The sequence below is a fragment of the Arachis duranensis genome, chromosome 4 (genome assembly GCF_000817695.3).
Source record: "Arachis duranensis cultivar V14167 chromosome 4, aradu.V14167.gnm2.J7QH, whole genome shotgun sequence".
In the NCBI taxonomy this organism is placed as follows: Eukaryota; Viridiplantae; Streptophyta; class Magnoliopsida; order Fabales; family Fabaceae; genus Arachis; species Arachis duranensis.
In genome coordinates, this window is record NC_029775.3 from 121,823,174 (window position 1) to 121,836,954 (window position 13,781).

The 13,781-nt window shown below is 39.1% G+C and overlaps 2 protein-coding genes across 3 annotated transcripts; one reads left to right on the plus strand and one right to left on the minus strand.

Moving 5' to 3' along the window:
• Nucleotides 1-1,765: 1,765 nt before the first annotated feature.
• Nucleotides 1,766-4,811, plus strand: LOC107486850 (pentatricopeptide repeat-containing protein At1g03540). 2 transcript variants are annotated; one of them, XM_052260868.1, is made up of 2 exons: nucleotides 1,766-4,083; nucleotides 4,280-4,811. In XM_052260868.1, exon 1 carries the CDS (start codon nucleotides 1,974-1,976, stop codon nucleotides 3,885-3,887), a length of 1,914 nt encoding a protein of 637 aa, XP_052116828.1. In that variant the 5' UTR covers nucleotides 1,766-1,973; the 3' UTR covers nucleotides 3,888-4,083; nucleotides 4,280-4,811. The 2 variants fall into 2 exon arrangements, with proteins under 2 accessions (XP_052116828.1, XP_015962901.1); XM_016107415.3 differs by having other exon boundaries at nucleotides 1,766-4,029.
• Nucleotides 4,812-6,533: 1,722 nt separating this feature from the next.
• On the minus strand, nucleotides 6,534-10,824 carry LOC107486849 (inositol transporter 1). The gene is made up of 6 exons (XM_016107414.3): nucleotides 10,549-10,824; nucleotides 9,206-9,276; nucleotides 8,658-8,993; nucleotides 8,446-8,553; nucleotides 8,169-8,354; nucleotides 6,534-7,414 (listed from the first exon to the last, which is right to left on the minus strand). The coding sequence occupies exons 1-6, from the start codon at nucleotides 10,694-10,696 to the stop codon at nucleotides 6,761-6,763; spliced, it is 1,503 nt and encodes a 500-aa protein (XP_015962900.1). The 5' UTR covers nucleotides 10,697-10,824; the 3' UTR covers nucleotides 6,534-6,760.
• Nucleotides 10,825-13,781: the final 2,957 nt, after the last annotated feature.

Consider the following 13,781-nt stretch of genomic DNA (forward strand, 5'->3'; position numbering starts at 1 on the left):
CACCACCACCATGCTTATCCACCATAACCTTCGACCAATCTGACTACGCAAAGACCACCAATTTAGACGATCCTGTGGTTATTTCCATCCAAGCAGAAGATCTCCTAGTAAAGAAGGTCCTACTTGACTCAGGCAACAGCGCTGACGTATTCTACTCAACATTCCAGAAGATGAAACTAAGTGAAAAAATGATGCATCCTTCCTCGGGAGAGCTGGTAGATTTTTAGGAGAACGGGTACCTATCCTTGGAAGCATATGGGTAAAAGTAACATTGGGAAACCACCCATTATCTAAGAATAAGGATGTGCAGTTCTTAATAGTTGACTGCATTAGTCCTTATAACATCATTCTCGGCAAACTTTCTTTAAATTATTTTGATGCTATTGTATCCACTGTTCATCTTTGTGTCAAATTTCAGGTACAGGATAATCAGGTGGCAACCATACACTCCGATCAAAGAGAAGCTCGACATTGTTACAATGAAATCTTGAAACTTAGGATGGCTCATACACCGAAGGCCGAACTTCCACCTGAAAATTCAATGCAGCAAACATTTCAACCATGGCAGAGCTCGATCCGAGAGAAGATCTCTATGACCGACCCTCCCCAATAGACGACCTTGAAAAGGTAATTTTAGACAAAAATGACAATCACTTTACTTATATAAGCTGCTCTCTGTTTGCAAATAACAAGGAACTGATCGTCGATATATTCTAAAAAAATGCAGACCTCTTTACCTGGATCCCAACAGACATGCCAGGAATTGACCCAAGCTTCATATGCCATAAGCTACAAATTGATCCAAAAGTCCGACCACTAGCAGAAAAGAAGAGAAACATGACGAGGAGAAAAGAGCAGCATGTCTGGATGAAACTCAGAAACTCCTAACTCCTAACAGCAGGTTTCATCAAAGAGCTATGTTTTACAACCTGGTTGTCTAATGTTGTCATGGTAAGAAAACACTCGGGTAAATGACAAATGTGCGTAGACTTTATCAATTTAAACAAAGCATGCTCAAAGGATGCATATCTCCTTCCGTGTATTGACAAACTCGTAGATAATGCCTCAAGTTTTAGACTTTTAAATTTTTTAGATGCATACTCAGGCTATAATAAAATTCTAATGCATCCCAATAATGAGGGTAAAACGGCTTTTTATCACTGAATTGAAAAATTATTATTATAAGGTAATGATTTTTGGTCTAAAGAATACAAGTGTCACCTATTAATGGCTAATAGACAGTTTTTAGTAAATAGATTGAAAGGAATCTTGAAGTGTATGTTGATGACATGATCGTAAAACTGAAGCAAGGCCAGAGTCATAGAGCCGACACGAGAAGTAACGCAGCACCGAGTTTCTCCCCCGCCGGCAGCGGTAACATTTATCGCACAGCCGCAATCAGCGCCGGATACGAGAGGAACTAGCAAATTACACCGGAGTTTGTTTCCAGCCTTCGACCTCTGCCTCTGCAACAACACTGTCTCCCTGTGCCTCGAACCTAAGGCATCATTTTTGGCTACAACACCGTCGTCACTATTTCGCTTCCTTTTGATGCATCAGGTTATGCGTCTGTATTTTTTTTCTCCCTTCCATTTTCAATACAAAAAAACAAAACTCATTTTCTATTGGATACTCAAATATTTTTCTCGACATAGCCCACCTTAACAAGTCCATTAATAGACTGTGCAACCAAAAAGTTTCGACTGGTGGCTCAGCCAACCCTACCATCAACCAGTAGACAAATTCTGCAAAAGAGAGCAACATGTCGATCTCATGATCATTTGGACAGAAAATCTGTATCAATTTAAATCTTTACCGTATAAGGGCCCGTATTTGAATGGTTACATATACCAATATTCGTAATTTTCTAATGAAAAAATGGCAAGATCAAATAAAAAATAACCCTAGCAAAAGCTAGCCGCCCCTGTGCTCTGATTGTGATTATTGAGGACAAACTTTGAGGTTGTCCTTTGATGACATTGAAAGCTCTCCACCACTTGAAGCGCCACTGCAGCTTCCTCTCCACCACCACCACCACCACCATTGGACCACCAACAACAGAATCCCAGATCCTTCAACACTGCAGAGATGCCTCACTCTCCAAAGCCCTCACTCTCCTCAACAAAACCCACAACATCTCCTCTTCCCATAAATCTATCATCTATGCCTCTCTCCTCCAAACCTCCACTAAGACCCACTCCTTCCTCCACGGCACCGTCCTCCACTGCCACGTCATCAAGTCCGGCCTCGACACCGACCGCTTCGTCGGCAACAGCCTCCTCGCCCTCTACTTCAAGCTCGCCCCACTCTTCTACCAAGCCCGCCGGATCTTCGACGGGCTTCTCTTCAAGGATGTCATTTCATGGACTTCCATAATCTCAGGCTATATTCATGTGGGTGATCCCAAAAACTCACTTATGTTGTTCTCTCAGATGGTGGGCCTTGAAGGCCTTCAGCCTAATGCCTTCACACTTTCTTCTGTTATCAAGGCCTGCTCTGAACTTGGGTTCTTGAGGCTCGGAAGGTGCTTCCATGGGGTTGTTGTGAGCCGTGGGTTCGACTCAAATCGAGTGGTTTCTAGTGCGTTGATTGATATGTATGGGAGGAATTTTGGTGTGGAGGATGCACGCAAGATGTTTGATGAATTGCTTGAACCGGATACTGTGTGCTGGACATCAGTTATTTCAGCGCTTACAAGGAGTGATAGGTTTAAGGAGGCTGTGGAGTTGTTCTATAGGATTCATAGAGGTTGCGGGTTGGCGCCGGATGGTTTTACCTTCGGGACATTGTTGGCTGCTTGTGGTAACTTGGGGTGGCTGAGACAGGGGAGAGAGGTGCATGCTAAGGTTGTTACTTCTGGGATATGTGGGAATGTGGTTGTTGAGAGTAGTCTTTTGGATATGTATGGTAAGTGCGGTTCGGTTGGCCAGTCTAGGATTGTTTTTGATAGGATGAGCAATAAGAATTCGGTGTCATGGACTGCTATGCTCGGCACGTATTGTCATAATCAAGAGTATGAGACTGTGCTCAATCTTGTTAGGGAGAGTGGGATTGTGGATATTTACAGCTTCGGGACTATTCTTCGCGCGTGTTCGGGACTGGCTGCTGCGAGACAGGGAAAAGAGGTTCATTGTATGTATGTGAGGAAGGGTGGTTGGAGAGACATTATAGTGGAGTCAGCCTTGGTTGATCTATATGCAAAATGTGGGTGCGTTGATTTTGCGTATAGGTTGTTCTTGAGTATGCAAGTTCGAAATCTGATAACATGGAACTCAATGATTGGCGGGTTTGCACAGAATGGAAAAGGGATGGTAGCATTGGCCTTGTTTGAGGATATGATCAAAGGAGGGATGCAGCCTGATTATATCACTTTTATTAATGTTCTCTTTGCTTGCAGTCATACTGGTTTGGTTAACGAAGGGAGAGAATATTTTACTTTAATGACAAAGAAATATGAGATTCAGCCTGGAGTTGAGCATTACAATTGCATGATTGATCTTCTAGGTCGTGCCGAACTGATAGAGGAGGCTGAGACTTTGTTGGAAAATTCGGATTGTAGAGATGATCAGTCACTTTGGGCAGTGCTTCTTGGAGCTTGCACTAGGTGCTCAGACTATATCACTGCAGAACGCATCGCCAAAAAGATGATTGAGCTGCAACCAGGGTTCCATTTAAGTTATGTTCTGCTTGGTAACATTTATAGAACAGTTGGTAGGTGGAATGATGCTCTAGCAATCAGGAAGTTAATGGAGGATAGAGGGGTTAGGAAGATGCCTGGCAAGAGCTGGATTGAAAGCGAGGATCAAAAGGGATCTCATTTTGATCTGGCTAACATGAGCATTGCTGGGAAAAGCAGTACTTATAGCATGGAAGGATGGATCAATTAACATCATGAACTTTTTTAATCTCAGTTCAATGAAAGTTGATGAGCTAGGACTTACCCTTTTGGTGGTTTTGAGCTAACGAGATTGTAGCACCAGCTTCGTATGGATGGCATATGGAATTTCAAAAGATCCTCTGATGACAATGGTTTGTCTCCAACTTTAACGGCTGTATAACAATTAACAAACGGGTCGCACTATGGTACAGAACAAAATTTATAGAGAGAAAATTTTTGTGAAATTAAAATCTCTTGCTAATTTGCTGTCATTCTTGTAATAGGAGTAGTAAAATTTATTGCGATAACCTATGACTATGAGAGATCCATAATAGTATGTAGAAGTAGAAACCTTACATCAAAATTGAATCATTCAAGCATCTTAATTGCCGGAGTTTTCAGGAAACAATTGTCAGCATGGCAATTGCTGGTGCAATCGTTGGAGCAGCGGTAGGTGGTTGGATGAATGATGCCTTTGGACGAAAGAAGGCCACCCTCTTTGCTGACATTATATTTACTCTTGGAGCCATTCTCATGGCCGCTGCACCTGATCCTTATGTGCTCATACTCGGGCGTCTTCTCGTTGGCTTGGGTGTTGGTGTTGCTTCTGTTACTGGTCCTGTCTACATTGCAGAAGCATCACCGTCTGAAATAAAAGGATCTTTGGTAAGCACAAATGTGCTCATGATCTCTGGTGGAGAGCTTTCAATGTCATCAAAGGACAACCTCAAAGTTTGTCCTCATTCATCACAATCAGAGCACAGGGACTGCTAGCCCTTGTCTAGGGTTATTCTTATTTGATTTTGCCATTTTTCATTAGAAAATTACGAATATTGGTATATTTAGTAGTAGAGTTATTCTTCGCATACAAGCGATTAAAGCTTGTAAACCTTACAAGTTCAATTAAAACTAACTTAAAACGCGTTTTGAATCATTCTACTTCCTCTTCGTCTTCTCCTTCTTCTTTTCTTTTGTTTTTTTCCTTCTCTTTCTCCTTCTTCTTCTTCTTCTTCTTGCTGCACGTTCTTCTTCCTTTTACTCTTCTTCTTCTTCTCTTTCGTTTCTGCACGTTCTTCTTCCTCGTCTTCCTCTTCTTCTTCTTCATTTATGTTCTTTTCTCTCTGTTTTCTCCTTTTTTTTCGATTTTTCATGGTGAAATCGTTTTTGAAGAAGAAGAAGCAGCAGAAGATGAGGAGGAAAAAGATAAAGAATTCTGAATTATGCATAAGATGTACTTCAACGAATTTTGGGTGTATTTCTTAAATTCTTTGGATGTAGTTTTGTAATCTTTTGGGTTTATTTCTGTAATCTTTTGGGTGTATTTCTATAATCGTTTTGGGTGAATTCCTGTAACTGTTTAGGTGTATTTCTGTAATCATTTGGGTGTATTTCTGTAATCGTTTGGGTGTATTTCTGAAGTTCCATTATCTTCAAAAAGATTATAGAAATACACCCAAAGAATTACGAAAATACACCCAAAAGATTTAAGAAATACACCCAAAATTCGTTACATAATTCAGAACTCTTTCTCTTTCTCATCATCTTCTGCTACTTCTTCTTCTTTAAAACGATTTCAAAGCTTAATTTCAGAAACCATGAAAATCGAAAAAAAAAAATGAAGAAGAAGAAGAAGAAGAGGAAGAGGAAGAAGAACCGTTCTGAATGTAGCGCTTTGAAAACAGGAAAATCGAAAAAAAAAGAAGAGGAAGAGGAAGAGGAAGAGGAAGAGGAAGAGGAACCGTTTTGAGTGTAGTGCTTTGAAAACAGGAAATGGTTGAATAACGCATTAAAAGGCCCGTATGTGTAGCAACTTGTAAGACTTGTAAGTCAAAAAGACTTGTATGTGTAGCACTCCTCGTTAACAGTAACATATTTCTAAGTAACAAATGAATAAACAAAATTCAATGTCTTTAAATCAATAAGAACTTACCCTTAGGTTTAAATAATCTACTATTTCTTTCATATGCTTGATTATTTTCAAAATCAAACCACATTTAAAAAAAAAAATTGTTTGATGATTTTGATCATTATAATTTAGTAGGTTAATCCATGTTTCAAATGGTATCAAATATTACAAATTAAGATGCCCCATCGCGAGAATGTCATTTCTCCAGGAGAATTACCAAGCATTTTATACTAATTATGCAATAAAGATTGAATTTCTATGGAACACAATCCACTAAATAGAATAAGAAAGGGCAAATAACATACAAACCTTACTATGTTCAATGTTAGAAATCTAACTTTCGATAAAAACTGTAAGGAGGTAATGATGAGGATATTTTAGTATATTTGAAAAATATGAAATATGAAGGATTGTAAAGTAATTGTAGTTACTTTTTTACAAAGAATATTACGTGTACTACCATTTATATATTTTTCATTTTTGATATTAAAAATAACTTGTAAAAAAAATTGTAAAAGACATATACATAAAAAACAGCATAAATATCATTTCTCTTTTTCTATTCTGAATTTCTTTCGATGAAATCTTAAAAGAAAACGTGGGCTCCACATTGTTTCTGGTTACCATTGTTTTGTGTATGAACTCCACATTACGCAGCCATATGATATCAATAGCGGTGTGTGATGCTACAAGCCTTGCAAGGTCAACTTTCGCCACCACAATTTTAAATTTTAAAACATTTCCTTCACATTAATCAAATCCAACACGCGCATATAAAGATATTTATCCCAACAAACACAAGATTCATAAGATTTTTGCAGACATGAAATGGAATGCTCTCCCTTTCAGTTACAGGAGGCCGAAGCCTTGGGGGAGGGATATAAATACATATGCTGAGACTAGTGCAGAAAAGACTAACTCAGCTATTGCACATGTGCTCTGAGAAATGCTTTGGGTAGATGACATGATATATGAACCTAGGAGTGACTTCCCTCCTCTAGAAGTCTCTGTGTGTTTGGATTGGGGTTCTTGCCCCAAGCTCTCTCCTTCCATATTACTTCTACCTCATCAAATGTCAATCCTTTGGTCTCTGGAACATACAGAATCACAAAAATAAATGCAACCACCGCTATGGCACCAAGAATCAAGAATGTGGAAGCAATCCCTATACCGTCAGCAATTGAGAGGAAGGTCTCTGACACAATCAAGTTTGACACCCAACAAACGGTAGCTGACATGCCCCCACACACGCCTCTATATTCTTCCGGGTATATCTCAGAGTTTACAGTCCAAGGCACAGGCCCCATTCCTGGTGAGAAAAATCCAATGTACAGGGCTAAACCCACAACTGCAATCCATCCATACACCTCACTTGAAGATGTTGACTGCTTAAAGAATGCAAAGGCCAACAGGACCAAAGATACGATTACCCCTGCTAAGCTGCAAAGGGCCAATTTTTTTCGCCCCGCATGGTCAATTAGGTAAATGCCAAGCACTGTTCCGGCAGCATTCATGCCAGCAACAATGAGGGACAGCAATAGAGCCAACTGATTGGCATGGAAGCCTGCCATCTGGACAATTGTTGGGCTGTAGTACATGACCGTGTTTATACCTGTGAACTGCTGAAAAAACTGCACAAGCATTGCAGCATTCTGTGAGAATACATTTCACTTGCACAAACTGATGTCGTTTACATTTAAATGGAGTCGGTAACCAATGCCAAATGCACTCAAATTCCAGACAAGCAACATATAACTTAACATGGCAGTTTTCTTTTTTAGAGTGTAAACGAGCAATCACAGCCAACATATTACACAGCATTTGAGACAAACAGGTAATACAAATGAAAGCTGAAATGATAAGATTTAATATTAAAATCCTGACTTTCTTTTATATATATGCCAAAAGTGAAATTTAGTCAACAGTAATCAGAAGATTTAGCACGGGAAAGATTCAGCCAAAACATAATGCCTTATTTTAATTAAATACAATATCGGCTCCTAAAATGAATGGTTATAAACATGACCACATCGAGTTTCTTGCAAATGACATCCAAAAGCAGAAAACGATCATTACAAAATACCATTCAAAATTTTTTATTTTATATAATACTTGTGATGTAAGCAAGCCATGCTCATATGACTAGGTATTTTCAAGTATATAAGTCTGTTTGAGAGCAAGTTAGTACAAGCCTGTGATTTCCTATGAGTTTCTTTCAAACTATGCAGTTTCTGAATAATTCAAAACATGTTTAGCAAAGCAGGATTATTCTAGTTAGCCTACTAATTGCAAAGAGCATTCATGATTTCATGTAGGTCTTTCTACTACGAGAAAATTATGTTTCATTATGTTGCATGAACTGTATCCTCTTTAAGGTTTTATTACCAGAAGTCCTCCTCCAACAAGGAAAGCCAATCTGATTTCTTTTGATCGAAAAACATGCCAGAATTTGACATTACTCCTTTTCTGGCGATCTTGCTCCGATTGAGCTGTGAGGAAATCAACTTCATCCTCTAAGCGAGCAAGATCATAGATCTTGGAAAGCACATCAACAGCTTCATTTTTCCTATTCTGTACACAAAAGCAGAATCTTAAGAGAATTTCGTAAACAAGTAGCTTTTGAAAGTAGCATTTTGACACAACTCTAAAGGCAATTGTGTACCTTTATAAATAGCCATCTTGGGGATTCAGGAAGAAAGAGCATGCAAACAAACTGAATAATTGCTGGCACACCTGATACTCCCAGCATCCATCGCCACGTTCCAGGAACCTGATCAATGAAGAATGAGAAAGGTAGAAAGTGAAATAATAGCCAAAAGTGAATATTTGCAAAGAATGAGGACACTCTCAGAACATAACATTGGAAAAACTGACCTCGGTAAAAGCAAGGTTGACGAGGTAGGAAAGAAACTGTCCACCAGTGATCATGAGCACATTTGTGCTTACCAAAGATCCTCTTATTTCAGAGGGTGATGCTTCTGCAATGTAGACAGGAGCCGTAACAGAAGCAACACCAACACCCAAGCCAACGAGAAGACGCCCGAGTATGAGAACATAAGGATCAGGTGCAGCAGCCATGAGAATGGCTCCAAGAGTAAATATAATGTCAGCAAAGAGGGTGGCCTTCTTTCGTCCAAAGGCATCATTCATCCAACCACCTACCGCTGCTCCAACGATTGCACCAGCAATTGCCATGCTGACAATTGTTTCCTGAAAACTCCAGCAATTAGGATGCTTGAATGATTCAATTTTGATGCAAGGTTTCTACTTCTACATACTATTATGGATCTCTCATAGTCATAGGTTATCACAATAAATTTTACAACTCCTACTACAAGAATGACAGCAAATTAGCAAGAGATTTTAATTTCACAAAAAGAGAGTTGGCAACATAGAAGAAGAGTGAAAGGATTGTATAGTACCTGTAGGAAATTACTGTTTCTGACTTCCTCGAAATCATCTTTAATATAGAGAAGGGCTCCTGATATGACACCTGTGACAATGGCGGGCGAAGATGTTTTTAAAACAATGCGCACTCTACTTAAGAATCTAAAGAAATCTACTTCGCATGAAAACCCCCTAGCTCCTGTGATGTTACTACGTTTTGATCTACTGGTATGTTCAAATAACCTTGCCCCAAACAGATTTCCCCATGTATTTTATTAACCATCACAAATTTGCCATACAGGCTTAGCCTCAAACGTTTAGCATATAGAGGGAGCTTGCAGTGAATGTCATTACTGTGGCACTTGATGCTAGTTTAAACGATGAGAAGGCCCGAGTGGAGTGTTGCAGAGCACTTCTAATATTGTGTGGGCACTTTTCCTCTAGTGGGAGGATACTGACCAAGACTAGTATCTTCGAAGAAGCAGATTATAATATCAACATATACGGAAGTAAGACTTCAAAGCCATGAAGAAGAGGGTCTACTGTGGGATCATGCAACCATTTTGTCTGAGAGTTTTCTTCTCTGGGTCTTTATTGACACCAAGTCAACATTTATAATGAAAAGTTATGGTCACATGAGAGCAATAGAACTTCACTGACATGACATGTACATGACCGTCTCTAGTTAGTGTTGTCAATCGTACAACCTCTATACCTGTTGTCGTGGGTGATGAAGTTAATTAAAATGATAGAAAAATGAAGAAGCAAGGGGAGAAGAGTTGTTAATGACGTTGTTAGAATCACTAGCTGGAAATGGAGAAAGCCCATTTGTGAACAACTTATGTAGATGCCTAGAATCTAAACACCTAGATTTGGTTAGGGTGTGTCCAATAATGGTTAAATGGTTGACCTCTTCGCTCTCCAAGCTAATGAATGTGGGATTTCATCTTCCTGGACGAAAGGGGAACTTGAGCTAAAGACTCTTGCTTCAGTGTCCTTAATTTCAGTAAAATATCAGGTTTGTCGCCGCCTTCATTTTTTGTTAAAATATTTATCAATTTGATCTTCGATTATCACTTTATATATAATTTAAAAAGGAGAAATAGTATAATTTTATTGTATTTTTTTTTTTTTCCGAATGCAGGACTCTGTTGAAGACAATGGCAGAAGATATTGCTCACCTTCTTCATAAGCTTGTGGATGTAACATGGACTGAGTTTGAGTTTTGATAGTGTTTAATGTTTAGAGAAAGCAAATACTTTTAAGTTTTAACTATGTACATCCTTCTCTAGAAAACAGCATATTGCATATCGATTTCATTAACTTAGGTTATAGGAAAGAAGCGGTAGTATCGGCGGACAGAGAGAGAGAAACAGACCAGTATCGTAACCGAAGAGGAGACCGCCGATGCCGGCGACAGCAGCGAGGCCCAGAATGTAAGGGTTCTTGAAGAATGACATCTTCCGCTCTGGATACAAATCCAGGTACCCTGAGCTCCCCGGCGTCGACTGCATAGTGATCGTCATCTTCTCTTTTCTGTCTATCGCTGCAATTCCCCAATCAATCAGCAGCAGCAGCAGATGGCGTTAGCCTGAAACAACTAAAGAAATATCTGAAAAACTCAAGGGAAACTCATTTTACTGCCATTTTAAATAAAAAAAAAAAGATAAAATAGAGCGTATAGTAGAATCATTGACTCCAAAAGGGGTACGTGTCCAACTTACTTTCGATTACCATCCCTTTCTCTTTCTATCAATTATCACCTCATGTGTTCCGTCTCTTCTAATTTCTGTCTCTTCGTATTAATAAAAGTACCCTAATCTAAGTTCATTTTTAAAATTTAATATTGAAAAAAATCCTAATATAATTTTTAGAACATATTTTTTAACATTAAAACAAATGCTAATTTTTTTTATAGAAGTGAAATGAATAAGAGTGATAAACAGGTTGAAATTTACCAGGCTAACTTATATAACTCGCCACATTAAAAATTTGAGATCGTTATAATAAAAAAAGTTCGTCTTATCCGTACCGCTTAATCTACGGGTTTTGACGAGAATGGAACAAACTTTTTTGATAGGTTTTTGACTTAAATAATAATTGAATTTGAAATGTTACTTTTATATTTGTATTTGAAATGTTTGTTCGTTTTTAAGTTATAATTTGGATTATAATTGATTAAAAATTTGGACAATATTTAATTATAGATAAAGTATAGGAAAACAACACTCATTCTGAATAACGTACACAATGAATTAAAAAAGAAATGTTAAATTAATCTTTAAAAATCAAATTTTTAATTAATTAAAAATATTTAAACCCTAATTCCATTTTCATTCTCCAATCATGGTAAAAAGAAAGTCCCACAAATCTGAATCTATCTTTCTCAAACCCTTTATACAGTGCCGCCCTCTCCAAAGATCGTAGCCGCTTTATTCGTCGCACCTCCACCTTAATTTCCACTTAAAATAAAAGAAAACATCCAATACATCTCATGAAAGTAAAAAAACATTCATATTGTTATACCTTGGCCTAAATATAAAACCAGGCCCAATAAGGATGAAAGGAGCCCAGTTCCACTTGTCCAACACGGTAGGTCACTGCTTCTAGAAGCAGTGACTAAATCTATATCTCCTCTAAAAGATAAACTCTAATAAACTCCTAAGATATAAGATAAGATAAGATGGAACTACCGCTACCAAGGAGGTCATCCAACTCTACTATAAATACACTGCCACCCTCCAGGTATAACTCACGTTCTAACCTACTAAAAACCTACTTAAAACCCTTGCTAACTTAAGCATCAGAGTCTCTTGCAGGTACCACCCCCACCTCCTCACGAGAAACTCAGACAGGCGGCACATCGGCATCAACAAGTCGGATGCTGCCATACAAAGAGACCTGGACCTCATGTTCAGACCCAAATCAACGTTTCAGGTAATCCTCGTAATACATATAAAGAAAAAGAAAGATATATCTAAATAAAAAAATAACCAACTACAAAACTTAAAAAAGAAACCTCCAACAAATAAGGAAATAAAACATCAAATATATTTTGGGGAAAAAACATCCAACGAAAGAGGAGGACGAAGTAGAGACGCAATGACACGGCGTCGGAATGTGACTGTGCGACAGGTGGCCTTCTTTCTCGATAGGAATGCGCATCACAGGGGAGCAATAGGGTGGTGTGGTTGTGCGAAGCGTAGTGGGGAGATAGGCGGCCTTCTCACTTGTTGAAAACGTGTGACTGTTGGAAATAGAAGCACGGTGCCACTGTGGGGTGCAAGGGCGGAGGTAGTGACGAAACTTTGTGGGCTTCAAGGGAGGTGGAGAGTCAATGGTGCAGCGTGGAAGAGAGGCATGTGAGGCATGGAGGAGACATGGAACAACGTCTCCGTTCTAGGCGAGTTAGCAACGGCGGCACACCGCAACTTCTTGAACAGCAACGTTGGACGGCGTTTCAAAGGAGGCGACAATAGGAAGTTGTAGTGAAAATAAAGTTTAGAGCTTGGTGTGTGTGAAAATAGATAATGGAGAAGCTGAAAGATGAAAGTGAAATTAGGTTGGGATATTTTTCATGGTTACTGGTCTAAAAATTGTTACAACATGCAAATGCAGAGAGAAAATGAATAATCTCATTGATTAATTCTGTTACAGATGGGATATATATACATGTACATAACCCAAGGTTTAACTGCTTGGTGAGGGAAGGGTACTCTAACTAACTAATCAATTATATTGCAGAGAAGCTAACTAACTAAGTTACATAAGTGACTGACTATTGGTTAGACTAGTGACTAATTAACTTAAATGGTCCATAATATCTCCCCTCAAGTTGGCAGATAAAAATTTATCATGCCAAAATTGAAAATGAGATTGTTGAATTGAGCTGGGGTCACTAGCTTGGTGAACACATCAGCTAGTTGATGTTGCGTCCGAACATGAATGAGCTTAATAAACCCTGCAACCACATTTTCGCGCACAAAGTGGCAGTCCACTTCTATGTGATTAGTTATCTCATGAAAAGTGGGATTGGATGCTTTGTGAATAGTATATTGAGAGTCACAAACAACATAGAAGAGGGAATATCAACTTGAAAGTCAAACAAGAGGCCTTTCAGCCATGTGAGTTCAGCAACAGCTGCTGCCATGGCCCGATACTCGAATTCTGCATATGATCTGGAGACTGTGGTCTGCTTCTTTGATCGCCATGCAACAAGAATCTCCAATGAACACACAGAACCTAGTGACACTCTGTCTAGTATCCAGGCAACCTGCCCAATCTGCATCCACATAAGCCATTAGTCTCTTCTCGGAGTTTGCCAAAAAAAAAAACTAAACCTTGCCCTACGGTGCCTCCGATGTACCACAGCAAATCATGAAGGGCATGAAGATGTGCAGTGCAAGATTGGGACAGAAATTGGCTAAGGGTGGAGATATCATAGGTGATGTCCGGGTATGAGATGGTGAAGTACATCAATCTCCCTATAAGCCTTTTATAGCTCGCGGGATCTTTGAGCAACTCCCCATCTGAGCTACTAAGCTTTAGGTTGGGTTCTATGGGCAAAGAGGTAGGCTTAGATTCAACAAAATTGGTGTCTTCAAGGATGCT

Excerpts from the sequence above, each read along its gene's own strand:
- LOC107486850 (XM_052260868.1), top strand. The coding sequence starts at position 1,974 with ATGACATTGAAAGCTCTCCACCACTTGAAGCGCCACTGCAGCTTCCTC.
- LOC107486849 (XM_016107414.3), bottom strand. The coding sequence starts at position 10,696 with ATGACGATCACTATGCAGTCGACGCCGGGGAGCTCAGGGTACCTGGAT. Across the intron at positions 9,277-10,548 it reads CCTCTTCGGTTACGATACTG|GTGTCATATCAGGAGCCCTT; the intron begins GTCTGTTTCTCT and ends CCATTGTCACAG. Across the intron at positions 8,355-8,445 it reads CAAGATGGCTATTTATAAAG|AATAGGAAAAATGAAGCTGT; the intron begins GTACACAATTGC and ends TTTTGTGTACAG.